The 27,516-nt window shown below is 35.7% G+C and overlaps 1 protein-coding gene across 2 annotated transcripts in view; it reads right to left on the bottom strand.

Annotated features, from left to right (window-relative positions):
- MICU1 (mitochondrial calcium uptake 1) overlaps positions 1–27,516 on the bottom strand; it is a 212,693-nt gene that overhangs the window by 98,472 nt on the left and 86,705 nt on the right. For both annotated transcript variants that reach the window (XM_060092032.1, XM_060092026.1), the window contains exon 6: positions 16,490–16,604. In XM_060092032.1, the coding sequence (XP_059948015.1) occupies positions 16,490–16,604 (115 nt within the window). The remainder of the gene's footprint in view (positions 1–16,489; positions 16,605–27,516) is intronic.

Below are 27,516 nucleotides of genomic sequence, written 5' to 3'. Positions count from 1 at the left end.
CATTGGTATTCTTGCTATTCTTCCTTATTCCTAGCCATCTCTATATGTCTCAGTTTTGCTGGACTCTGGGTGAAACTGAAGTGAGTCCTTTGTGTGGTTGGGAAGATGCACGTAAATGGAGCTGTTTTTCCTTCCTTTTTGTGTGGATATTCTCAAATTATTCATTCTGCTGTGTTCACGAAGTCTCTTAAGTCGACTCCAGAGATCTCCCAGAGCTGTTTTTGTTTGTAGACAGCTAACTGTTGATCTTTGTGGGAGAATGGAGGCTGAGGTCTCCGATTCCGTCATCTTTGTGATATCACCAAGTGGAAACCTCACTCTGGTGAATCCACTTCTGGGTCTCCATTTATGTTTAAAGAAGTTTCTGAGATTTCAACATCAGGTCATATCCCTACTTTCAAAAATTTTATTATACTACTATCACGTCCACTGCATGGACCTCACCATTTAGGGACTCTTATGGCTTTGCAAGTGTCTTCTTGAAAATATTTCTAGAACTATTACAGGAATTTATAGGTCATTTATAATTTAGTGTGAATTCATTTAATATGAGGATTCAAAATTTTTTGACCTAAATTTGTTGTATTATGAGAAAGGAAACTGTCTTTTTGAAAGGAAGGGTGAAAAGAGACAAATAGAGATATTCCTTTGGTAGCTTAGCAAAAAGCTGTCTTTGTAGATCTGAATTAGCTCAACGAAAGAAAGGCTAATGCCACCTGTACAGCAGGAAGCTCCCTCTTTCTAACAAGACCACTTTGTCAACCAGGATGCTCCTGTTGTTACACAACTCCTGGATGTTCCTAGATGTTCCCTGCCCTCATCCCAATAATTACAGAGAGAGTCAGGGGGGCACCATCTTTTTCTTAGAGCCCTCTCCCTGATGTGCTTCAGCTGTGTCTAAGCACTTTCTTCTGCTAAATAGCATGTGGATGGGGACTGGGTAATTTTGCTGCTTTTCTGCCTGTGAGTTTCCCCACTAGAACTTATTTTAGATTACATTTAGACTACATAGTACCAGTAGTATGTGTGTTGGTGTTCCCTTTGCACAATGAAAGGGAAAATAATTTTTTTTGGATGAAGAAATTCCTAGAAGGCAGAGAACTTAGTCTACCTTGATATTTCACCAAAGACCAGTGTTTTCCTCTCAATTTGTCTTGGTAGAGATCTAAGGGCTTCCATCTGTGGAGAGAACCCAGGGAAGAAAGAAGCCCCACGGGTCCAACGTTCCACTGCTGGAAAGTCTGTGCAGCCAAGCACAAAACAGAATAATGAGCTGGGTTAGTCCTATAAAAGGCCAGGGAAGGATTTCCTGATGAATTCAGCATAAAGAAAAACACAGGTGAGTCTGACATCGGACCCAGTACAACTCTGGCGGGTTTCCAGATCCAGTCCAGAAAAAGAAATATGCAAAGTATGGACACTCATAAAGCAATACTGCAGAGTCAGGATCCAAGAGGGCTTCACCCACCATCTCCAGAGGCAGCAAGCCCAAGGGGCTCAACATCTGAGAGAGTCATTACTGTCATCTGTGGAAATTTGCTACACATTCTTTCTTCTCCTCAGTCTCTAAGCAAGAATGTTGTTTTCCTGAGATCAAAAATTAGAACAGGAACTTCAGGGACCTGGATTCTCAGCCTCAGGAATGCAGCTGCTCAGGCACTGTCCCGGAAAGAGACTGTATATGATACAGCATAACATCTGGAGACAGATGCTTCTTTATGATACACAGTACCACTCAGTCTCCTGTCCTCCCCTCTCTTTTTTTTGAATCTCTCCTCCTCATAGATACCTGTAAGTATTAGAGCAAAAGTACCCCATTTTTGCCCCTAATGCTAGATATGAACTTGGTCAAGTCATGACTGTCTTTTTATCTCTAACATGAAATAGTTTTATAAAAATGGATAGATTAGTGTTGCTATAGTAACATAAACAGGAATCACTGTATTATTTTATATACTGAAATGAGTCCATTTTTAAAGGGTGTTACTATTGGTGCATAGGTCAATCGGATGAGCCCAAAGAGAAAGCACTATTTACAGTCTGCCCAAACTACCAGAATAATTTGCTCTGATTTCAGATAAAATCTTCACTACCTCTGTTGTTTTCCTAAGAATTCAAAATAAATTTCTTAAACTCTTAGGAATAAATAGATGACAATGTATGGTTTATGCTGCTAATTTGCAGTAGGTGAACCCAAATAGATTTTTTTTAAAAGTGTAGGTAACTTGTTTTGTTTTGAGGGTTCTATTAGGACCCTCTATTTTGGCTAGAAATAAAGGAAAATAGATTTTCTTTTATTCAAACAGCCATATTTCTATATATAGAATATGACATCTTATAATATTTATTCTTATTTAGGTACATCCTATATCATACACACAGAGGATCTATATCAAAATCTATAGATGTACATCCTAAAATGCACGTGACATACAATATCTCATATCATATGTGTATCTGTATATACACATATTTCCTGATTGATTCTAATATAGTTGCTTTATAAAATATGTTTCATCCTGGTTACAATTAAACATAAACATGTAAAAGATATACCTTCTGGTTACAATTTTTTTTTTCCTTTTCAAATCAGCAGAGGTAATTGCTTTAAAATTGTAGGTTTCATTTGATTCTCAGCAGATTTATGCATCCACTTATGTTGAAACTCTTATTTTTTCATATCAAAACTCTTGCCACACTGTGAAGTCAAGAAGTCTTCTAGCATTAAATTTTTTTTTCTTAAACTCCTTTTTTTTGACTCAGAACTTTCATCAAAGAAAATTTTATGTAAAAGCTTATAACCTTTCTGACCGAACAGGGAAAGGGATGAGGAAACCCTGAGCCTTGCCTACCTTCCCTCTTCCTCCCACCAAGGAATTCCATAAATGGACTCTGCAGACCTAATGTTTTGTGGACTGTGGTTTGTAAATAGAACGTAGAATATATTTAAACTTAAAAAATTATCCATTGTTTATCTGAAATTAAAATTCCATTTGTGTTCTGTATTTTTACTTGCTAAATTTGGCAACCCTATTTACAAACAATTATTTTAATGAAAAGAGCTCTCAGTACCATAACAGAGGAGAGTATTTTCCCTTAGTATTCGTAAATATCTTGAACACATGACAACTTCTCTAATTTCAGTTCTCCAACTCACCAAGTGGGTGTAATAACTAAGGCTCTAACTACCTCACTAGTTATTCTAAGAAAGAATTAGGCTTTAGGGAATTCCCTGGTGGGCCAGGGGTTAGGACTCAGCACTCTCACTGCCAAGGGCCTAGGTTTGATGCCTGGTTGGGAAACTAAGATTTTATAAGCCACATGGCACAGCCAAAAAAAAAGAAAAAAAAAAAAAAGAATTAGGCTTTAGCCTAAAGGTCCAAGATGCATGAAGTTATCACTGATATTAGTTTTTTTAAAATTCCTTTAAAAAGCACTAACTACTAACAGCATATCAAGAGTCATTTATAAACTGCTTAATACTTAAACATTCCAAACTCACTCTGTTTTCTTCAAGCTGTATTATAGTCTGAATGTGAATAATTTAATAAATATTTTAAATAGAACAAAGAAAAAAAAGAAGACAGGTAACTCCATCTGTGAGAATAATGGTGTTAGGATAAAACTATGCTCTGCTTTGAATATTTTCACCTCTGGGTGCTGAAACAAGTTGAATTATGCACTATTTTGCAACAATCCCCAACATGTGATTTGTTATTCTCTTAGGTCTATGAGACAATTTCTTCTCATTAGAATCAAACAGTTAAACATTACTTTATATTTAGACTACACTTGAAAAGAAACTATTGAAGGAAACATTACAATGACTCCTTCTGTGGAGAAAATAATTATGGTTTAATTTATCTGCTTTATAAGTCTAGATTTTGCATCATTGCTTTTCTTAATGTGAGGCATCCAATACCCCCTCTCTCATAGATTTATATTCACTCAGCTTAAAAGCAACTCTGTGACAGATGAATGACACAAAGACTGCAGTTAATTATATAATTGTCTAGGGGCTTCATAGCGTTAATGTATCTAATTTGCTCCTAAATAACAGATTAGATGTGCAACGTATTTGGCCCATGGGGGGATTCTAGATACATAAATACATTTAACTGTACTCTAAGCCTCTATGTTTTTTCACTATAAGAATCTAACATCTTTTCTTTTTTTATTTCTGTACACCAAGGTACCAGTAAAATAAACTTTTGGAATTCTATAGTACCAGTCAACCTAGACATGACTGAAAGACAGGCTTTCAAACACAAAAAATAATTAATTTTAAGAGGTGTTTAAAAAAAGGAAAAAGGGGTTTCCCTGGTGGCGCAGTGTTTGAGAGTCCGCCTGCCAATGAGGGGACACGGGTTCGTGCCCCAGTCCGGGAAGATCCCACATGCCGCGGAGCGGCTGGGCCCGTGAGCCATGGCCGCTGAGCTTCTGCGTCCGGAGTCTGTGCTCCGCAAGGGGGGAGGCCACAACAGTGAGAAGCCCTCGTACCGCAAAAAAAAAATAATAATAATAATAAAAAAAACTATGGGTATCATCCCAAACATCCTTAACTATTGTTAATTAGCAATAGAGTAGCCATCCTTTCTCCACTGTGTCTAAAATAAAAAGAAAAAAGGCTAAAAGAACAAGACAAAGGAAAAAGGAAAAAGGAAAAAAAGTGTAGAGAATTCTAGTGCCCACTGATATCTGTGTTTTCCTTGAGAGGGATGGTGGTGGCAAGAGCACATAGGACCTTGAAGGCCACTGTAATGACTTTGGCTTTTACTTCGAGATTAAAATCCAAGCGAGAATGGAAGCCTTGGGGGATTTTGAGCAGAGGGATGATGTGATTTTATGGTGGGATTCTGGATTATTTCAAAGTAGAGCTGACAGAATTTGCTGACAGATGAAATGCAAATATTCAGGCTATTGAAAAAAACACACACGCATTCGACACACACACACAGTTTTTCTTTTCCCAAAATGGAATCGTGCAATATGTATGTTCTGACTCATCACTATATTGTGAACAGTTTCCTATGCTAATAAATCTCTGCATTACATATATGAAGTGCTGTATTAAATTTCATTGCACAGATTTATTGTAATTTGTTCAGCCATCTGGTTGATATTTGAGTTCTTCCCAATTTATTTTTTGACCATCAACATCATTATACATGTGATCATTTTATTAGTCTAAACTTGTAGAATTGCAATTGTTGGGCCAAAGTGTAAGCACTTAATGAAAGTGTTTGGGAAACACTGCCAAGATTCTAAAAAAGCATGTTAATATTTTATACTTTCACCAACACTATACTGTCAATTAAATTTAAGTGTCATTCCAATAGTTAATTCTGATGCACAAAGAGCTTTGGGTACACTATGGATTTGGTAGTCAAATGAGAGGAGGAACAACTAATCGCCCCTTCAAAAGAGGTAAACAATACTAATCTTTATCCTCGTTTCTTGGAGTCCTTTTAGACCTTTGAGAGTGATCTCAGTTTAGGAAAGACTTCATCACCCCATGTAGTTTTGAGGACTAAGCCCAAGTCTAAGCTAGTTTAACTGTAGGGTAGACCAGGTGGTAAAGCTGCCTGAGATGCAAGGTACAGCCACAATGCCTACACTTTGTATAGTTCCTAGACAAACCCATAACCTTTGATTTACAGGTCTATAGTCAGCCACAGGGTAGCCAGGACCCCATGAATATGGGGTAGGAGGAAGGGAATTAAGTTGCTATTCCTAGCAGCACTAATTAAAAGGATCTGGTTGGAAGACCCATGTTTCTACTTTAACAGATTTTGACCATAAGGAAAAAACACTGAGAAATTTAACGTATATTCTTAGAACAGGCTTAAAATTCATATTGACTTAGTCTTGCTTTTATTTGAAAATCCTAAGACAATGAAAGAAACCACAAAAGACGTTACTATGAGCTTACCACCAGCAATAGCTACAGAGAGAGCTCTTTATTCTTTATTGTGTCTCAGTGTGATTTATTTATTTAATGTCAACTGGCAAGGTTTTCTAAATAATATGAAACACTACCTGTCAAAAACCTGAGTTTAAAAACTGCATAAGATTGTGAAATGTTTCTGAATTCCTTCAGCAAGGTTTTAACTGTATAGACACTTATTCCTTCGAACTACTGCTCTTCTTCCATTTACATGTTTTCTAGAAAATACATTTCAGCCCTGATTCTAAAATATTTTATATCTATATATAAAATTTATATGCTTATCTATCTATATATCTCTAAATAAAATTTTACACCTGAAGAAAAGAAATAGCTAATGTTCATAGTTCACAGTACATAACCTGTCTTTGAGTGATATCTCAGCCTTACTTACTGGATGACCTTCAGAGAGGTGCCAGAAACAGTTCTTCATTTAAATTGCTCTTCCTTAACACTGTTATTTGACAGTTGTGCTACAGGAAGAGTATTCAATGCCAGAGATGTCAAAAAGCTTTGATTCCCCAAGAGTTCCGGGGAGATAAATTCTAAAAGACATGCCAGTGTTTTAGCCTTGTATTAAGGTCACGTTCTTCTTTCGAAATATATTTTCTTCAAATGTATGTTACTATTTTTATGCCCAAGTTACATATGCCTGTGTGATAGATTCCCCAACCCTATCTTCAGAGATCTAAAAAAAAAAATAATCCTCTGCTTGACATTCATTTCATTCTATGTGGTTTCATTCCATTCCATGTGCTTAACAATAGCCACACTTATGCCAAGATACAACTTAATGAATACATGCTTACAATTAGCTGCTTTAAAAAAGATATTGGATATTTGATACTTAATTTATGCTCATTTTGAAGGACCCACTTTACATGTGACTTAGTTTGGTGTTCACCCAAAAAACTATTTTACTTTCAGTTTAGTGTCCAAATAGAAAAAAATTTTCTATTCTAATTAATTTTCTAGCTTTCATCGTGTATATATAGATAGAGAATAGCTATTATTTTAAAAGTTTTAAATACTAGGCAGGATGCTAAGGGTACTGGGAGCAATATAAAATTTTAGTATGTATACTAAAGTAACTACTCAGAAAAATTCTTAGATACTTAGCCAACAAATATACATGGAGCACTTATTATGTGCCAGATACTGGGCTGGATACCTTCTCCAGAAGGGATAGTGATTAGGTAAACCATTCCATGACAACCACTATTTCTTTCCCTGGTTTCCTTTTTGCACCTTCAAATTCTTCAGCATAACAAATAAGCATTTTCTAAAGCTATTCCAGGAATAGGTAAGCAACACATCATGAAGCCTAAGTATAGCCAAATACTATTAAGTTGTGGGTTTTTGGGAAAAGTCAGACATATAGAATGGACAGATACATTTGACTCCAGTCCAGCTTCTAAGAGGCAAACAATGCAAAAAAGTGGGACTCATAGACCACAGCAAAGATTTTTACACATCATCAATTACTGAGGGCTGAATTCCTACAGAGCCACCCCAATCATAAACAAAACAAGACATGGTAGAGGTTGAGGAGGATAGGACAGATGTTAGGTGAGTTATAAGAAGGGAAGTTTCTATAATCTGTTCTTGAGAAATGAAGGGAAGACTCTGGCAGGAAGGTAAACTGAGGTCCATTTGACACTGTAATGTATGGAGATGGATGGGTGGCTGGGTCTCCTTTCTACCTAGAAGAGACCCAAAGAAGCCACATCCCAAATATCCTTTCATTCAGATATTTTTGCAATGACTAGTATTAGTAAGATACAGTGTTAGGTACTTTGGAGATTCAAAGCCATACGGCATAGTTCCTACTTCAAGATATTATTTAGTGATAACACAGACACTGTCTAAACTTGCATCGATTAGAGATTCCTTTGAATTAACAAATACCTCTGGAGCTGTTATGAGGTACCATAATTCATTCACAGTTCAATGTAAAAAAGTTTTAAAATTCTGATGTTTAAAACAAGTAAAATCTTAGCTGAGATATGCTATAATAATATTATTATTATAATAAATGCTAGATAAATAATGTTATAGGTTAGGGTACTTTCTAGAAGGCAGAGAATTTAGCCTGTTTTGGAGTTTTACTTTTCTTGCTTCAGGAATTTTCTCCCATTGATAAATGGGACCTAAGAAAGAGGGAAGCCTTCCCCTGTTAGGCCTTCCTTTCCGAGAACCTAAGGAGGAGAGAAGGAAAACCAAGGGCAGACCTGCTCCTCTTCTCTGTTCTAGAGCTCCTATATGAATCTCATATATCACAGAGAAGGGGCTCCCTGGAAAAGTGGCAGAAAGCTTTACAGGCCAATATAAGCCATTCAAGAGAAGACAAAATGTATGCAGACATAATAATAATTTTAGTGGCAGCATCAGCTCATAGAGCGTACAGAAAACACTCCTAATTACCTCACTCAATACTCTTTTGTTGGGACTTCCCTGGTGACACAGTGGTTAAGAATCCGCCTGCCAACGCAGGGGACACGGGTTTGAGGCCCTGGTCCAGGAAGATCCCACATGCCACAGAGCAACTAAGCCCGTGCGCCACAACTACTGAGCCTGCGCTCTAGAGCCCGGGAGCCACAACTACTGAGCCAGTGTGCCACAACTAATGAAGCTCACGTGCCTAGAGCCCATGCTCTGCAACAAGAGAAGCCACCCCAATGAGAAGACCATGCACCGTAAGAAAGAGGAGCCCCTGCTCGCCACAACTAGAGAAAGCCCACGTGCAGCAACAGACCCAATGCAGCCAAAAATAAATCAAGATAAATAAATTTTAAAAAATACTCCTTTGTTTTTAGAAAATAGGCCCATCTTGACTACTTGTATTGAAAGGGTAGAGCTATAGAAATCATGTGATCTCAACCAGATTTCCATAAGATTTTAGGTCAATATTAGAATTTTATCAGAATTATTACAATATTACAATTTAAAAAAAATGAAAATGGATCAATTCAAATAAAACTATTCACAAAAAGCATGAAAAGGCTAATAAGAACTGATTTTCTAATGGGTGTAAAATTATAAAATCTTCCTCAAGATACAGTCAAAATACATTTAGACCTTATTTTTGTATAAGCCACAATTTGCTTCTTTAGTCTCTGTTCTCCCCTTCGCCTTGTGAACCCTCAGAACAAATCTCAAGCAATTATTCCCAAAGGATAAACTTCCTTTTGCAGATGAAATAGTTTGATCTTCTAGTATAGTCACAAGGAGATTTGAGAGAGTTAAACACAAACACCACTTATTTCTTGTTAATGTGAACAAAATTCTTGTGTGGTTGTTGATACAAAGATGTAAATGCTTCAACTTTCTGTAACAACGGGCTCTACTGAAATGACACATTCAAATAAATCTCTGGCTCAAAATGAATTTGCCTTCATAAACATTTAATATATTTAAATGCATTATTTTATTGTTTTGATAGAAGCTACATTATTATAAAATCAATGAGTTAACCATAAGAACAGGTTATGCTAGCGAAAGAAGTTAATGGTAAACAACACAGTGAAATATAATACTTTTGGCCTTATGGCATGCAAATGAGTCTTTCTGAAGTTCTAAGCACTTTTTATAGGGTAAAATACCACTGAATAAGATTAACCTTCTTCTGCTTTGTCTTACCCTTCATAATATCAACTAGGCAATGGCAGATAATCCTAGACACAAAAATTACACAGAAAATAGCTAAACCAAATTTTCTCTATAACTTTCCCAACTCTGATGTGTCAATAAAACAGATTTGTAACTGCCTTAGATCTGTTAACAGATCTCAGTATGTTGCCTCGCCCATATATTTTTTAAATTTTTTTATTTTTTAACATCTTTATTAGAGTATAATTGCTTTACAATGGTGTGTCAGTTTCTGCTTTATATCAAAGTAAATCAGTTATACATATACATATGTCCCCATATCTCTTCCCTCTTGCATCTCCCTCCCTCCCACCCTCCCTATCCCACCCCTCTAAGTGGTCACAAAGCACTGAGCTGATCTCCCTGTGCTATGTGGCTGCTTCCCACTAGCTATCTATTTTACATTTGGTAGTGTATGTATGTCCATGCCACTCTCTCACTTTGTCCCAGCTTACCCTTCCCCCTCCCCATATCCTCAAGTCCATTCTCTAGTAGGTGTGCATCTTTATTCCCGTCTTGCCCCTAGGTTCTTCTGACCTCTTTCTTTTCTTTTTTTTTTTTTGATTCCATATATATGGGTTAGCATACAGTATTTGTTTTTCTCTTTCTGACTTACTTCACTCTGTATGACAGTCTCTAGGTCCATCCACCTCACTACAAATAACTCAGTTTCGTTCCTTTTTATGGCTGAGTAATATTCCACTGTATATATGTGCCACATCTTCTTTATCCATTCATCTGTTGATGGACACTTAGGTTGCTTCCATGTCCTGGCAATTGTAAATAGAGCTGCAATGAACATTTTGGTACATGACTCTTTTTGAATTATGGTTTTCTCAGGGTATATGTCCAGTAGTGGGATTGCTGGGTCGTATGGTAGTTCTAATTTTAGTTTTTTAAGGAACCTCCATACTGTTCTCCATGGTGGCTGGATCAAGTTACATTCCCACCAACAGTCCTTGCCCATATTTTTCAACAGACTCACTCAACCTGAAAAACTTATTTTCATCTATAACTTCTATAACATTTTCATTAGCCAGAATGGCACAGAATGGTACCGCTATCTCCAAGCCACATACACTTTGTGATCAGCTCTTGACTTCAATATGCCAAGAGGAATAAAATATTATAAACTTTCACTTGAATGCTGTTGTAATTTCCCAAAAGGTTTGTATATTTGTGAGAAAGATGCATCACAGTGAGGATGTAGTTTGTCAGTAAATCGAATTCTCCTACAGTGAAAACCCACTTAATTAAATTTCTCTACTAATTCCTTCAAATATAAAGAGGGAATCAAAATCAGAACACATTGACCTATGCCTGATTTTCATTAGGTCTGTTCCTAGGTACTGAACATGCCGTAGCATTTTTTGCTTTTGATTTTTCTGGTGGCTTTTCAAAGATTAATAGTAAGGGCCTCCCTGGTGGCGCAAGTGGTTGAGAGTCCGCCTGCCGATGCAGGGGATGCGGGTTCGTGCCCCGGTCTGGGAGGATCCCATGTGCCGCGGAGTGGCTGGGCCCGTGAGCCGTGGCTGTTGAGCCTGCGCGTCCGGAGCCTGCGCGTCCGGAGCCTGTGCTCCGCAACGGGGGAGGCCACAACAGTGGGAGGCCCGCATACCGCAAAAAAAAAAAAAAAAAAAAAAAAAAGATTAATAGTAAATAGTAAGAATGCTTCATAATCAACTTTTTGATCATTTTATTATTGTCTCCTCAAGCTACCTAGAACTGTTTTTATGTTATTAGCCCACAGGGTCAATAACTTTAGTTAGAAAATGTGTGAAGACAAAGAACAAAAAATAAATATTTCATAACTGTCAGTGGCAAAGATCCTGATTCTAAGTTATATTATCATAACCTAGTGAATCTTAGCATTAGCTACTGAATGATCCAAATCAATAAATAATATATAGCATTCAAGATAAACCTTGACAACCTTTCTCTGTACCTAGTTATGGAGAAAAATCTCTGATTTCAACTATAAGATTTAAGACCATCGCTAATGTTGTAGTTGGTTAGTGCAGAGAACTAAGCCATGCTTCTGTGTTCTTATTCAATTCCTATTAACCTACTTTAAGGATCAAAGGCTCTTTGGAAATTATTTAATAATTATTATTATTAACAGTCTCTTTATCTTGCCTAGAATGAATCTGAATTTTATTAATGAGTAGTTATTTAGTAAATACTTAATATTCTACTTAACACAGATGCTATGGCTCATGTTAACAACTCTTCAAGTTAATCCTTCAAACCTGATCAGAGAGATAAGGTATGAAGCAATAGAATTTATGGATTAGGGTAAGAGGGGGATACAAATATGTGAATTCTGAATTATAAGAGAACTTGTAGTTATTAGAAAGTATATATACTTCTAAGAAAGCTTATTTAGAAGTAGATTAATTTAAAAACATGTTTCCCTCACTCCATTGGTACTGGATGCAGACTGAGGACATCAATGGCTAAAAGAACGGCTCTCAATTCAGGATATAAACAGCAAAGTCAAGTCTCATGTTTGATAAACTTCCTTTTGGAGAAAATTGAAAAAAAAATTCTTGCTTTGTTACTTTGCCACAATGCTTTTTATACAGTAGATATGTTTGTGATGAATATCATTACAAATTTGTAGTGAATATCATTACAAACCTATGATCACTGTCAGGCAGTTACATTCTAGGTAGGAAGATGGACAATAAAGAAGATAAATCAATTATCCACTTCTGGGTAGTTATCCGAAGAACACAAAAATACTGATTTGCAAAGATATAGGCATCCCTATGTTCAATGTAGCATTATTTACAAAGCCATGCCATGGAAACAACCTAAGTGTCCATCAATGGATAACTGGATAAAGAAGATATGGTATACATATAAATATAATGGAACATTATTCAGCCATAAAAAGGATGAAATCTTGCCACTTGTGGCCACCTGGATGGACCTTGAGGGTATTATGCTAAGTGAAGTTAAGTCAGATGGAGAAAGACAAATACCATATGATTTCCTTCACACATGGAATCTAAAAAAAAACAAATGAAGAAACAAAGCAGAAACAAACTCATAGAGAACAGATTAGTGGTTACCAGAGGGGAAGGGGGTTGAAGGGTAGGCAAAATGGGTGAAGGGGGTTAACTGTATGGTGATGGATGATAACTAGACTTGTGATGGTGATCACTTTGTAGTGTATGCAAGATGTTGAATTATAATGTTGTACACCTGAAACTTACACAATTTTTTTTAGAAGAAATCAATTATATAGACTGTTAAATAGTGACAAGTGCCAAGGAGAAAAAAGAAAGCAAAAAAGGGATTTAGGAGATGTGTATGCGTAAGTGTGTGTGTATGACACGATACAGGGTATTTAAAATTTTAGGCTGGCCAAAGAAGGCCCCCATTATCCAAAGCACATACAAAGAAGAGTGAGAAATTTATGCCACTGCTTATTGTAAGCACAAGATACTGCTGCCAAATTGGTTGTTATTCTGGGTGTGTCCAAAAAATTCTTGTTTACCTAAAAAAATGAAACTTCTAAAAAGTTTAAGTAAGAAGAATTAACTCTATTTAATGCAGGAAATTACACTGCATAACATGCATTTTTAGTAAAGCAGCTTTCCTTTTTTTTTCCTTTTTAAAAATATTTATTTGTTTGGCTGCACCAGGTCTTAGTTGTGGCACATGGGATCTTCGTTGCCGTGTGCAGGATCTTTAGTTGTGGCATGTGAACTCTTAGTTGCGGCATGTGGGACCTAGTTCCCTGACCAGGGATCAAACCTGGGCCCCCTGCAATGGGAGCATGGAGTTTTAGCCACTGGACCACCTGGGAAGTCCCAGTAAAGCAGCTTTCTTAATTTTATTTTTAGGAGACGAATCATGAATCGAATGAGAGAAAACAAATAATTTACTATATAAGGTTGTTGAATTTTATTTTAGACAACACGGTAGAGTTTCTAAAGTACTGAGAGGTTCCAAGTGTCAGTCCATTTGGGCAGAGTGTTTATATTCTTCAAAATGATGGCAATTTCTTGAACATCATTGAGTCTATTAATTTTGAAAAAACCCCCAGCTAATTAGAAATACAACAGTCTTGCATTATCTGGGTTATGCTGTTCACGTTGCTGTGGCTGGTTTTCCACTGGAAATCTCAAGAACGGTCCATGTTGTCCACCAGAGTAACAGATGAATAAATATGCTAATGCACTTCCTCTAGTCCCAAGCCACTCCCTAGCAAAGCTTTTCGTGTTTAAAGAATTGCATTCCTTCTTGCAGGACAATCTGGGAACAACTTAGTGTATTTAGATGTAATGATTCCTTGTTATCCACAAAGAAGTTGATCCACTGAGTGCCTCATTTCTTATCGTCCTAGCAGCAATTAGAATGTGGGAAATAACTTGTCTCAATGTAATTTCTGTGGCATATTTTCCTCCATGTCTTGTTAAATAAACAATGCAGTGTACAACATTCAGATTGCAAGGATGCTTGAACTGCCCATTATCTACAGGAGAGTTTTATGACCAGCCTTTCCACAGCCCAGCCTTAGAGAAAGAAAAGGCACTATGGTAAGCTACGGCTTATCACTGCTGAAAATGTGACCACAGCAGTAAAGCCAAGTGACAGGAGCCCATATGATGGGATGGCCTGGGTTCAAACCCTGAATCATCTACTTACTGTGGGACTTGAGGCAAGTTCTTTAATATTTTGTATGCCTCAATTTCAAAATGAAGATAATAAACTACAAACATTATAGGGTTGATATGAGGAAAATATATGTGTAATTGAAGTCCTCAAAGGAGAGGATGAGGAAGCAAAGTATTTGATGAAATAACAGTTGAAATTTTTCCAAATTTGATGAAAATTATTAAACCCACAGACCCCCAAACTCAAAGAATCCCAAGACAAGAAACATAAAGAACACTATTTCGAGGTACGTAATAATACCGAAACCAAACAACCCTGCTAAAAACTACATCTGTGGTTCTCAACCAGGGATTATTCCTCCTCATTCCTACTCCCCCGGGGACATTTGACAATTTCTGAAGACATTTTTGTTTGTCACAACTGGGAGGGGAAGAGTGTGTGTGACTGGCATCTAACGGGTAGAGGCCAGGAATGCTGCTAAACATCCTATAATGCACAGGACAGCCCTCACAACAATGAATTATCCTGCCTAAAACATCAACAGTGCTAAGGCTGAGAAATACTAAAAGCATATAATAATCAAAAGGCTTAAAACTAGTGATAAAGAGAAAATCTTAAAATCATATCATCATAATTTTCTCATTCCTGACAAATATAGAAAGTATATGACATTGTAATATTAAGCATTTTTTGGTAAATTACTCATCATGGTGAGCCAGGAGCTGAGCACCAGTAAGTAAAGGTGCCCAGACCTGTAGAGCTACTTGGAGGGGTTTTCAGAACTTACAGGTCAATGCGACCTTTTTTTTTTTTTTTTTAACCTAAATTTAGGGAGCTACACAATGTGCAAAATATTCTGAAGATTCTGCTGTGGTTCTCCTGACACTTAATCACAGGTAAGAAGTGGTGAGACCAGACTTTGAACTGAAGTCTGTTTTAAAATCACACCAAAATAATAACTAATAATACACAATTTAAGATAAAAAAAGTGCTCTTAGTTTACTATCTTGGATCTTTATAACAAGTCAATGCACATCTACGTTGCTAGAGCAGTGGTCCACTACAAATTTATTCAGATACTTTGGTAGCCCAAGACAGCTGTGGTAAGGCATAGTAGTCTATATTTCTTCATTTTTCTGTCAATTGGAGGGAAGAAGAGTGAAGAGTAGTCACAGCTATGGCAGGAACCGTGTATGTCATTTATTGAAAACTGTTTATAGTTTTAAAAAAGATTTTTATTGGAGTACAGTTGATTTACAATGTTGTGTTAATTTCACTGCACAGCAAAGTGAATCAGTTACACATATGCATATATCCACTCTTCTAAATTCTTTTCTCATATAGGTCATTACAGAGTATTGAGAAGAGTTCCCTATGCTATACAGTAGGCCCTTATTGGTTATCTATTTTATATATAGTAGTGTGTATATGTCAATCCCAATCTCCCAATTTATCCCTCCCCACCCCTTCCCCACTGGTAACCATAAGTTTGGAAAACTGTTTATAGTTTTATCTTTATAGATGCCTAGCCTGGAGAAGGGAAGGAAGATATGGTTATTTTTGTTTGATATGTTCCCCCATGGAAAAAAAATTGAGAATCACTTCTTTGAAATATATAAATCAGATCTCTTTGGATCAATTTAGGTAGATTTTAATAGAATGTACAGAGAGCTAGAGACATACTTTTTTTTTCTGAATGGTTAAAAAAAAAGTCACACTAAAGGAAAATAATACTATGAACACTCATAGTAGCATACTAATCAACAAAATTGTTTAGCTTAGAAAAATTAGAAATTCATCAGTGCTCTAAATGAGTCAAATTTGAGTTCTGTGTTTTAAGAAGTTATCTTCCAAGGTTGAAAAATCAGTATTCAACACAATTAGAACAACCGAGCCAATCTTCTTCTTTAGTAGAGGAAATACAAGATCAATAGTGTTTTACTGAGGAAGTATAAACATTAATGAGGGCTAGAGGAGCAGGCAATATATAATTTATCTTGAGCTTCAAATAGTTAAAAGTAGATGTGACTTCACAGTTTTGTTCTTTTTTTTTCTTTTAACTTTACCTTTTAACTTTATTTTCCTTCCTCTTTCTCAGGTGGTTCTACATACAAGTTACAGAGAACTCAAAAGAAATGAAATTTGATGTAACTTATCATTCATTAACTTTGCAAACATGCCTTGTTTCCCCCTCCAATCGACTTAACTCTTTTTATAGTCCTATATATTCCCTATAAATGAATAAAAAGAAAAGTTTATACTTACTAGAAAGAACAGTCGTAAGGAAAATGTAGTCTGAAAAGGATATGAGTCCACATTCTCCAAGGGTGTAAAATATACTGCCTTCATCAGCAAATTTTTCTCGTTCCTGGGCAATTTTCTATTGAATGTATGGGTTCCACCAAAAGATAAAAAGAAGATATAACAGAATGAGAATATAAATAGTTAGAGATGAATCACCATTTATCTGACAGTTTTATGCTATTTATCATAAGCATTTCTCTGATGGCCATTCCAAATTAATGGATCCTTTACAGTTTTTAAGATGATTAAAATTATAAGAAAAAAATGATTTTGTTTGTTTGTTTGTTTCAACACTGGCTTAATGTGAACAATGGAATAAAATTTTCAATTTTATGAACTCCAGCCATTTAACATATAACAGGCCCACTTCAGGGCTGGTTTTATCTCTTAGTTTGAAAAACAATCTACCTTTTTCTATAGAGGTATATAAGGTAGAGGAAAAAAAATGAAAAACTAAAATAAAATCAGTTCTAAATGCCCAAGAGAAACTATACAACTAGTAATGAGAAATGAGGAGGTAAGCAACTATTGTAAACACCCACACAAATGCTCAGAAAACTAATTTCTGAAATACTAATTTTAACTTTTACCTTATGAACCCCAAGAACCTTAGTTTTGGAATGTAGAACAGTTTACAAAGTAAACAGCATCTCTGAAATATAATGTCAAATCAGACACACACCAAACTAGGCATGAGTTAATTTAATCATATTTACTGTGACCTTGGTGGAGGCTCCTAAATTTCAGCTATTTGAAGAAACTCTCCCAAAACTTAGCTTTCACTCTAAGTATGTATTTATTTTCTTTAATCTATAAAGCTCACAAAGAGAGTTAATTCTCAGGTTCAGTAATGGTCTATCTGGGAAGCAGTCTCTTCCTGGGTGTTTAAGGAAACTTACCCTGTTTTCTGATTTGCTACCAAACCATAAACTTAGTGGTGACATTGAAGATACTTTCAAAAACTGAAAAGGATCCACCAAAGAGTTAGACTTGAAACACATTTCCATAAGTTCTGGACCAACCAAAGAAATTTCAGGAATTATTCTGGGTACCAAAAAAAGAAATAGGAGGTTTTAAAAACCCAAACCAACAAAGCACAATCAAAGTAATAATATCATGCAAGCACAAAATAAGAAGCAGCATTGCAAGCATAACCTTGGGAGGAGTATCATGAAAATTAAACCAACAAGCACCACCACACCACCATCCAGGTACACAACTATCCAATAGGTTACCTCTGTCTAGTGAAGGTCCCATCATACACCACAAAGGAAAGAAAACTGGTTAACCAATTGAAGACACAAGTACCAAATGAATCATCATGATCTTCTTAGTAAACCCACTCAAAATAGCCTCTACTGGATACCTGCTTGTAATAGGAAACAGTAACCATGGACAGGCAAAAATCCATAGTTGAACGCCTGCAAAGTGGTAAGAGGTTTTGATGGCAGTTTCTACTTAGGAAAGTGATTCTGACTCATTTGTGATGGGCAGAAAGCCTGGTCCGGCCTGGCAGTATTTAGAGATTATGTCTTTGAGCCAAAACCAAAAATGAGCCCACAGTCCAATATGTTCAATTAAGGTTAGATCTCATATCACACTTGATCATCTACCAATAGATTAAACACAACTTTCAGACAAAAGAAGGCTATTGGATGAAAAGAGCAGCAAAGCTGTTCACTGGGAAGTTAATATCTTAATTTCTCAAAAGAAAAAAAATGTACATTTTTAACATTATCCAAGATACTGCAAAAGTAAAGCATGTGAATAAGAAAAAACACACAAAATGAGAACAGGCTGTCAAAGGCATACCATTACTAGCCAAAATAAATTTGTATAGAAGCTGAGTAACCCATATTAATCATGTAATAATCTTACAGAGAGATTGCTATAAGCAAATAAAATAAATAATATATTGCGATCCAGAAGTTGAGAAACAGACAAAAGTCTAAGGACAAACTGAAATGAAGCAGATAAGCCAAAAAAGCCTATCTAACATTATTTTTCCAAGAACCATCTGTACTATGCTGCTGCTCAGAAGATAAAAAGAAAAATCCAAGTTTGTCCACAACTTTTTATTTTGATATACTTTCAAACTCATAAAAGTGGAAAGATCCGTATAAGGAACTCTCATATGCTTTTTACTCAGAATCACCAACAGTTTATGTTATCACCCTATTTGCTTTTCATTTTATGTAGATACATATTTTCTTTTACACCATATTGAAAGTTGGAGACATATGCCCCTTTACACTTAAATACTTCAGTATGTATTTCCTATGAACAAAGACATTCTCTTACATATTACAGTATACATTTCATAAAACCAGGATATTTAATACTGATACATACTATTATCTAATCCACAGTCTATTATCAAATTTAGTGAACTGTCCCAATAATTTCCTTTACAGCTATCTTCCCCCCAGTCCAGGATGTAGTCCACAATCATAAATGGCATTTAGTTGTCATGTCTTTTTAATCTCCATTAATCTAAAACAGCTTTCTTTGCCCATCTTTATTTTTTCCTTTGGAGTTTTATGCCCATCTTTACTTTTTCCTTTGGAGGTTTATTATTATTTTTGATTGTGGTAAAATTCACATGACATAAAATTCACCATTTTAACCATTTAACCATAAAATGGGTGGGCCTTTTGGGTTTGGCTTCTTTCACACATCAAATTTTGTAGGTTCATCCATGTTGTAGCATCAATCAGTACTTCATTCCTTTTTATCACCAAATAATATTCCATTGTATATATACCACAAATTGTTTATCCATTCATCCACTGAAGGATATTTGGGTTGCTTCCACCTTTTGGCTACTGTGAATAGTGCTACCATGTACATTCATGTACAAGTATTTGTTTGACTATCCACTTTCAGTTTTTTTGGGTATATACCTGGGAGTGGAATTGCTGAGTCGTATCATACCTCTATGTTTAAGTTTTTGAGGAATGGCCAAACTGTTTTCCACAGTGGCTACACTATTTTGCATTAATACCAGCAATGTAAAAGGGTTCAAAAATTTCTCCACATCCTCAATTTTCTTTTTCTTTCCTTTTTAAAAAAATTATATCCATCCTAGTGAGTGTGAAGTGGTATGTTATTGAGGTTTGATTTACATTTCCCTAGTGCCTAATGATGTTGAACATCTTTTCATGTGTCTGTTGGCCATCTGTATTATCTTCTTTGGAGAAATCTCTATTCAAATCGTTTGCCCATTTTTGAGTTGGGTTATTTGTCTTTCTGTTGTTGAGTTGTAAGTTTCTTTATATCAATATATTCTATACACTAAACATATCAGATATAGGGTTTGCAAATATGTTCTCTCATCCTGTTCACTGCCTTTTCACTCTCCTGATAATGTCCTTTGGTGTACAGAAATTTTAAATATTGATGAGTTCTATTTGTCTATTTTTTTCTCTATTGCTTGTGCTTTTGATGTCGTATCTAAGACTCCATCACCAAATCCAAGATCATGAAGATTCACCCATGTTTCTCTAAAAGTTTTGTAGTTTCAGCTTTTATATTTAGGTCCTTTATCTATTTTGAGTTAATTTTTGTATTAATGTGAGGTAGGGGTCCAACTTCACTATTTTGCACGTGATATCCAGTTGACCCCATACCATTTGTTGAAAAGATTATAATTTCACCACTGAACGGTCTTGGCACCCTTGATGAAAATAAATTGACCATATATATGTGGGTTTATTTCTGGACTCTCAATTTCATTCCATTGATCCTTGTGTCTATTCTTATGCCACTACCATACTGCTTACGTTTTTATAATTTTTAAAAACTGTGGTAAAATGTACATAACATAAAATTTACCGCGGAACCATTTTAAAGCGTAAAATTTGGTGGTATTAAGTACAATCACAATGTTATGTAACTATCACCACTACCTAGTTCCAGAACATTTTCATAACCCCATTTGGAAGGAAACCCCTTATCCATTAAGCAGTCACATCCCACTGCCCCCTCCCTCTAGCCCCTGGAGATCACTAATTTGCTTTCCATCTTTATGGATTCATATATTTTTGATATTTCATATAAATGGAACCATACCTAGTTATTTTCTTAGTGGTCACTCTGCAGATTACAATTAACATCTTAAATCTACAGCAACCTAGTTTGAATAAATACCAACTTAGCTTCAATGGTATTAAAAAACTCTGTTCTTGTAGAGTTCCATTTCCCTTTATGTTATTTTTGCAAATTACATTTTTATACAGTGTGCCCATTAACACAGATTGATAGTAACTGTTTCATGCATTTGTCTTTCAAATTACAGAGGGATAGATAGGAGTTATAAACCACAAATAAAATAATACTGGTTTTTATATTTACCTATGTTGTTACTGGTACTGGTGTTATTTCTCAATATAGCTTCAAGTTGCTATCTAGTGTGCTTTCTTTTCAGCCTTAAGTATTACTTTTAGCATTTTTTGTAGGGTACATCTACTAGCAACAAACTCCTCTGCTTTTGTTTATCTGGGAATGGCTTAATATCTATCTCCTTCACTTCTGAAGGATAATTTTGCAGGTAGAGAATTCTTGGTTGACAATTTTATTTTTCTTTCATCACTTTAAATATGTCATCCCACTGCCTTCTGGCCTTCATGGTATCTGATGAGAAACTGGTTGTTAATCCTATTGTGTATAGTTTGTGTGTGGAAAGTTGCTTCTCTCTTCCTGTTTTCAAGATTCACCGTCTTTAGCTTTTGACAGTTTGATTATAATGTATCTCAGTGTGGGTCTCTTTGAGTTTATCCTGTTGGAGTTATGTAGCTTCCTGGATGTGTAGATTCATATATTTCATTTAATTTGGAAAGTTTTGAGCAATTATCTCTTCAAATATTCTTTCTGTCCCCTTTTCTCTCTCCTTGCCTTCTGAGATTCCTATTGTACATATGTGGTACACTTGGTAGTGTCACATAGGTCTCATAAGCTCTGTTCATTTCCTTTTTTTGTTTCTCAGACTGGAAAATATTAACTGACCTATCTTCAAGTTCACTAATCATTTTCCTGTGTATTCAAATCTGCTGTTGAACCCCTTCACTAAAATTTTCCTTTCAGCTATAGGAAATTTTCAGTTCCAGAATTTCTATTTGATACCTTTTTATAATTTCTATCTATTTTTTCCTATTAGTTCATACATCATTCTCCTTGTTTCCTTTAAGTTCATTGCCTGTAGTTTCTTTTAGCTCTTTCTGAGTATATTTAGGACATTGATTTAAAGTCTGTCTGTAGTAAGTATCTGAGCTTTCTCAAGGATAGTTCCTATTCCTTTTTTTTCCTGGGCCATACTTTGTTTCTTTACAAGGATAATGTTTTTGAAAACCGGACATTTTGTATATTACAATGTGGTAATTCTGGAAATAGGATTCTCCCACATCCTCAGGGTTTGTTGTTGCTGCTTGCATGGGTTGTAGTCATTTCTTTAATAATTTTTGTAAATTCTTTTGTAAATACTTTGTCCAGCATGGTCACTCAAGTCTCTGTTTCATACCTTAGTAGTCAGCTAGTGATTTGAGAGATTTCCTTAAGCTCCTGGATCCAAAGGGTGGGGAAAAAAAAAAACCTCTCAAGATCCTTGCAGACTGGCTCTGTGTTGGGCATTCTTTCAATGCTTAGTCACTATTTATAATTCTGCCCTTCCTTCATTTCTTGCTTGCTTGGAAGCTAAACATCAGCCAGAAGTGAAAGGTTAGGGTCTGTTGGGGTTTCCTCTAAGTATTCATTTGGCCCTGGGTGTGCACATGGCCTTCCAGATTCACCAGTATATGGTAGAGCATTTCAAAGTCCTTGTTCTCTCACCTATCTCCTGCTGCAGCCTCTTCTTTCCCAGCTGTTTTGGTTTGTCTGCTGCTTGTCTTCAGCTGCTGTGGCTAGTATATTTACCTTTATACTTTTAACAAATGCCACCTGGGAGGTCACCCCAGCCCTAAGAAAGCTCCAAAGTAGGTGAAACAAACACAAACCCCCAAGCTGATTCTTTCAGCAGCTTCTTTCTTAAGCATTCCCCTAGTTGCTTAAAGTCTGATTAGTTAGATTCCACAGATCTGAAAAAGCTGATCGACAGTTTTCACTAGCTTAATTATTGTCTTAGTGGAGGTGTATAGTTTTGGCGTTACGTACTCTGCCAATTTTGGTCTCTTTATACTTTTTGACCTTGAACGATTTGAAAAGTACAGGTGAATTATGTTGTAAAATATCCCTCAATTCGAATTAGGTTGCTGTTTCCTCATGATTACATTCATATCTATTTGTCTATTACAAACTATGAATTCATAATGATATCTCTAATTCCATTCTAATACCACAGAGCACAATTTAATCTTGCCCTTTACACACGTGTTACTCCCTTCTCCAACAGAGAGAAATCTGGTTCCCATTATCTACAATATATTTACTCATTTGCTCAAGTTTAGAATACAAGGAAGATAGTTTCACAATTGCTAATTATCTCTGCAAAAAACAAATGTATCATCTAGAGTTCAGTATCTGTTACAGTTTTAAGTAAAATCCACTTATGATGAAATGCACAAATTCAATATACGATTCAATGAGTTTTATAAACACATATCTGAGTAACCCAGATATATATTTGGGTTATAGAACATTTCCGCCATCCCTGATGTATCCTTTATGCCCCTCCACAGTTAATTCCCACCATATTTTTGCGCCACAGATTAGTTTTGCTTTTTCTAGAACTTCCTATAAATGGTATCACTAGTATGTACTCTTTGGTGTCCAGCTTCTATGGTTCAGCATAATGTTGGGGAGATTCATCCACACTCTATTTATCAGTAACTCATTCATTTTTATTGCAGAGCAGTATAATACTCACCAATAAAACTAAAAATATTAAAAATAAATAATATATGCAATTTATTTTGCATATAATTATGTTGTGCATATAATAATGCACACAAGTAATATCACAATTTATTCATTCCTTTAATGATTAAACAGGCACTTTTCAGTTTTTGGCTATTTTGACTTTCCTCAAAGTTGTACTTCTTTTACTTGCACCATCAATGTATGGGAGTTCTAGTTGCTTCACATCATTGTCAACATTTATGTGGCCAGTTTCTTTAATTTAGCCATTTTAGTGGTATCTTATTGTGGTTTTTTTGAGCATTTCCCTGGTGACCAAGTGTTTTAAGCACTTAGTTTATTGACAATTAATATATCTTTCTCTGGCAAGTATCTGTTAAAGTCTTTTGCCCATTTTTAATAGTTTATTGACAATTAATATATCTTTCTCTGGGAAGTATCTGTTCAAGTCTTTTGCCTATTTTTAATTGGGTTGTTTGTCTTTTTATTACTGATCATTATATGTTCTGGATATGAGACTCTTTTCAGTGTGTTAGCCAGACTCCCAAATAACCCCAATGTTTCTTGCCTCCTGGTATTCATGTCCTTGTGTAGACCTAGTCTCTTCCCACATTGAATCAGGGTTGGTCTGTATAACTAACAGAATACAGCAAAAGTGATAATGTATGACTTCTGAGGCTAAGGCATAAAAGGCCCCTTGCTCTGCTGGAGGGAAGCTAGGTCTCATTTGAACAGAACACTCAAGCAGGCTTGTGGAGAGCCTACAGAGAGAGGATCTGAGGCCTCCCAACCACAGTCAGTACTATCTTATCAGCCATTTGAGTGAGCCACATTAGAAATAAATCTTCCATCCTTGGTCAAGCTAGATGGCGAAGGCCCTAGCCAACAGCTGACTGAAGCCATTTCTAAGCCATTTGTTGAAAACACCTTCCCTTCCCCATTTAATTATTTTGGCACCTTTGTTAAAAATCAATTTACCATGTAAGTGTGCATCCACTCTTCTATAATAGCTTCTGACTTGAGTAGCCTATTTTCTTTAGAAGGTCTTTTGATTACTAGCAAAGTATATGATTGTTTTCCAAAATATAAATAATGCAGCTTGAGAGACTCTGCATAAGATGCATTTGGGGGTCATGGTTTAGGCCTAGCCACCTCCACAATTAGAGCAATTATAAAGTCTGCAGAGATAATAAAGACGTCATTGAACAGACCTTAAATTGTATATTGATTGAGAATTACTAGGGGCTATTTTATACTGACACTTTCCAATGCTAATTCAGTTAGTGTGATTGTCTCCAGGAGGACAACCCCTACTCTACTGCATTAAATAGGATATGTCCATGTTTGCAATCCTAGTCCTCTAAAGGAGAAAATATTTCTGTTTGCAGGGCTATCTATGAGACCTCTGCTGTACTGAATACAGTTACAGGGACCAGGAGGGGCCAAAAGAAGGTCAAATTGCTCTACATAAGAAAAAGTTGAAGAAGACATCTGGGAGAAAAAATATAGAAGGAAAAGGGACCCTCGAAAGGTGAGCCAAAAAGAGGAAGGAGACGTGACCAGAGAGTAATAGGAAGTATCAAAGTTGGGAAAACAGAGAAAAGAAAGCATGTGAGCACATATGTGCACACACGTGTTTGAGAGAAACGACACAGAATACATGTTTTGCAGTAGCTCTTTAAAAACAAGAAAGGGACTTCCCTGGTGGTGCAGTGGTTGAGAGTCTGCCTGCCAATGCAGGGGACACAGGTTTGATCCCTGGTCCAGGAGGATCCCACATGCCGTGGAGCAGCTAGGCCTGTGCGCCACAGCTACTGAAGCCCCCGTGCCTGGGGCCCATTGCTCCACAACAAGAGAAGCCACTGCAATAAGAAGGTCCCACTTGCCACAACTAGAGAGGGCCTGTGCACAGCGGCGAAGACCCAACACAGCCAAAGATAAATAGATAAATAAATAAATAAATAAATAAATAAATAAATTTTAAAAATAAATAAATAAAATAAAAACCAGAAAGAAAGATGTTTAAAGAGGACTTTTAAATTAGCCATGCTTTGTGATGTGCCCTCTGCAATACAGTCTTCTAATTCTTTAGTAAAGGTCTACATTGTTTTTCCATGCTTCAGGAGTTGGGGTGGGGGTAGGAGGAGACAGGGAGAGAAGTTACATTATGTTTTCTGAGGCATCCACTTGTCAAAGAGTAGTTCAGGTACATTTAGGATTACACAACTATCTATCAATATTAACTCTAAGAATTTATAAGTGTGTTTTCAAGTATCCCAAACTCCAAAGATAAAATTCATGACATATATTAATCACAGACACCTAAACTGTCATAAAACCATCATATTTGATCTCTCAAATTATTTAAAGTTAGGAGGAGAATTAAATAAATATGTCAAGATTTGGAAAGAAGTGGGAATTACCAGAAACCAATTTTTAGACTATTTTGTGTTGCATGACAGTTTGTTAGCTGATATTCTTAAATCAAAGGCCTGATTCTACCATAAATGATATCCTCAAGTCAAACAGCCAAGGCACAAGGAGAATCTGTGAAAACAGATATATTGGAGTTCAATAATGAATAAATTTTTAAAAGCACTGAAGTATGGTGAAAATGGAAAATCAAGATTCAAAGAAGGAGAGTGGAAGGAAGGTTTTTGGTTATTTTTTCTTATTCCTAAAGTCTTATCAGTGTTTAATTTTGCAAACTGAGAATGTCAAGTAAATTGTTCCTTCACTTAATCTTTTGGATAAAGTTTAATCTTTGACTAAATTTTAAGTCATTTTTGTCCTAAGCAAATACCATTTATATACTTCAGGGGTGATATGGAGTCACAGTACAAGGAAAACATAATCTTCCTTAGCAGATTGGTAGTAATGTTCATTTTCTCTCACTGTCTCAGAGGTGGTTATTTATATTTTTTGTTCCTAATGAACACTTATATTAATATGTATTTTTACTAGTGAAATCTATCACAAGAATTTATATTTAATTCAATGAGTAATAAATTCAATATAAATAATAAATATAAGACAAACTAAAAGGAAGAAATCTATATAAAAGTCAAAAGAAATAGAATATATTTCAATTCTATTGTATATAATGTGAGATTAAGTAATATATTAACATATCATTCAGTAAAAAAATTTATAGAAACTTATATTAAAGCTCCTGAGGTAAAATTCTAGCAACTACTTCAGTGTATATGCTGAATATTAAACAGAAATGGGTATTTTAAAAAGAAGCTATAATTGCAGATTCCTTACAGAGCATTATACTACTTTATGCATCTTAGAAGCTACATATCAGACACTACTCTAATCACTTGAATCTCTGAAGTTAAGGCTGTGGAAGTGGAATGCAGGTAAACTGCTCACAATAGAATTTCTATTCAATTTACTGACAAACGTTACTCCTGTTTTGGAGAACAAGACTATGCAAAATATTTCAAAGCAGTGTGCTCACTGATTTAAAATGAAATATAACTGTTTTACTATCATTTACGTGACCTAGTCTTAGATATTATATGTTTTAAAACTTAAAACATGGCTACAGACTCAACATCACTAAAACGTTCAAATTACTGACCTTAAGTACAGGCAAATAAATTAATAACCTCATAAGAATCCTGGTATTGATCTCAACTGCACCATATCCTGAATCTTTTAATTTTTTAGATAAGCAGAAAGACTTAAGAGTAAACTTACAGCAAATCAGCAATTACATGTGTAACTACTACACTTCTCAGTTAGTCTAAAACCTCAATTGTTTTACCAGGATGGCTTTGTGCTGAAGCATTCACACTCTGGTTTCTGACCAATCACAAAAACTTATAAAGCATCTGGCTAAAGTTGCAGGTACCATCAGGAGCCCTGGGACTGGGAATTCCAGACATGATTCCAACTTGTTAATACTCACAGTGCTCAAACACTGAATCCTGTTATAATAGGATTGAACAAAATAGGGCCAATAATTTTGCCTTCTAGGACTCGACTGGATAAAGCCAAAGAGAAAAATCATATCTAGGAGTTTAACCTCATTATTTATTCTAGTTAAGATCCACTTTTCAAGTTCTATAGTTTGAAGTAAACTTTTTTCTATCGAGTAGAAGTTGATGGACTATGCCAGCAAAATAGATGCT

The sequence above is a fragment of the Mesoplodon densirostris genome, chromosome 1 (genome assembly GCF_025265405.1).
Source record: "Mesoplodon densirostris isolate mMesDen1 chromosome 1, mMesDen1 primary haplotype, whole genome shotgun sequence".
NCBI lineage: Eukaryota > Metazoa > Chordata > Mammalia > Artiodactyla > Ziphiidae > Mesoplodon > Mesoplodon densirostris.
This window is presented reverse-complemented; position numbering and strand designations above follow the sequence as displayed.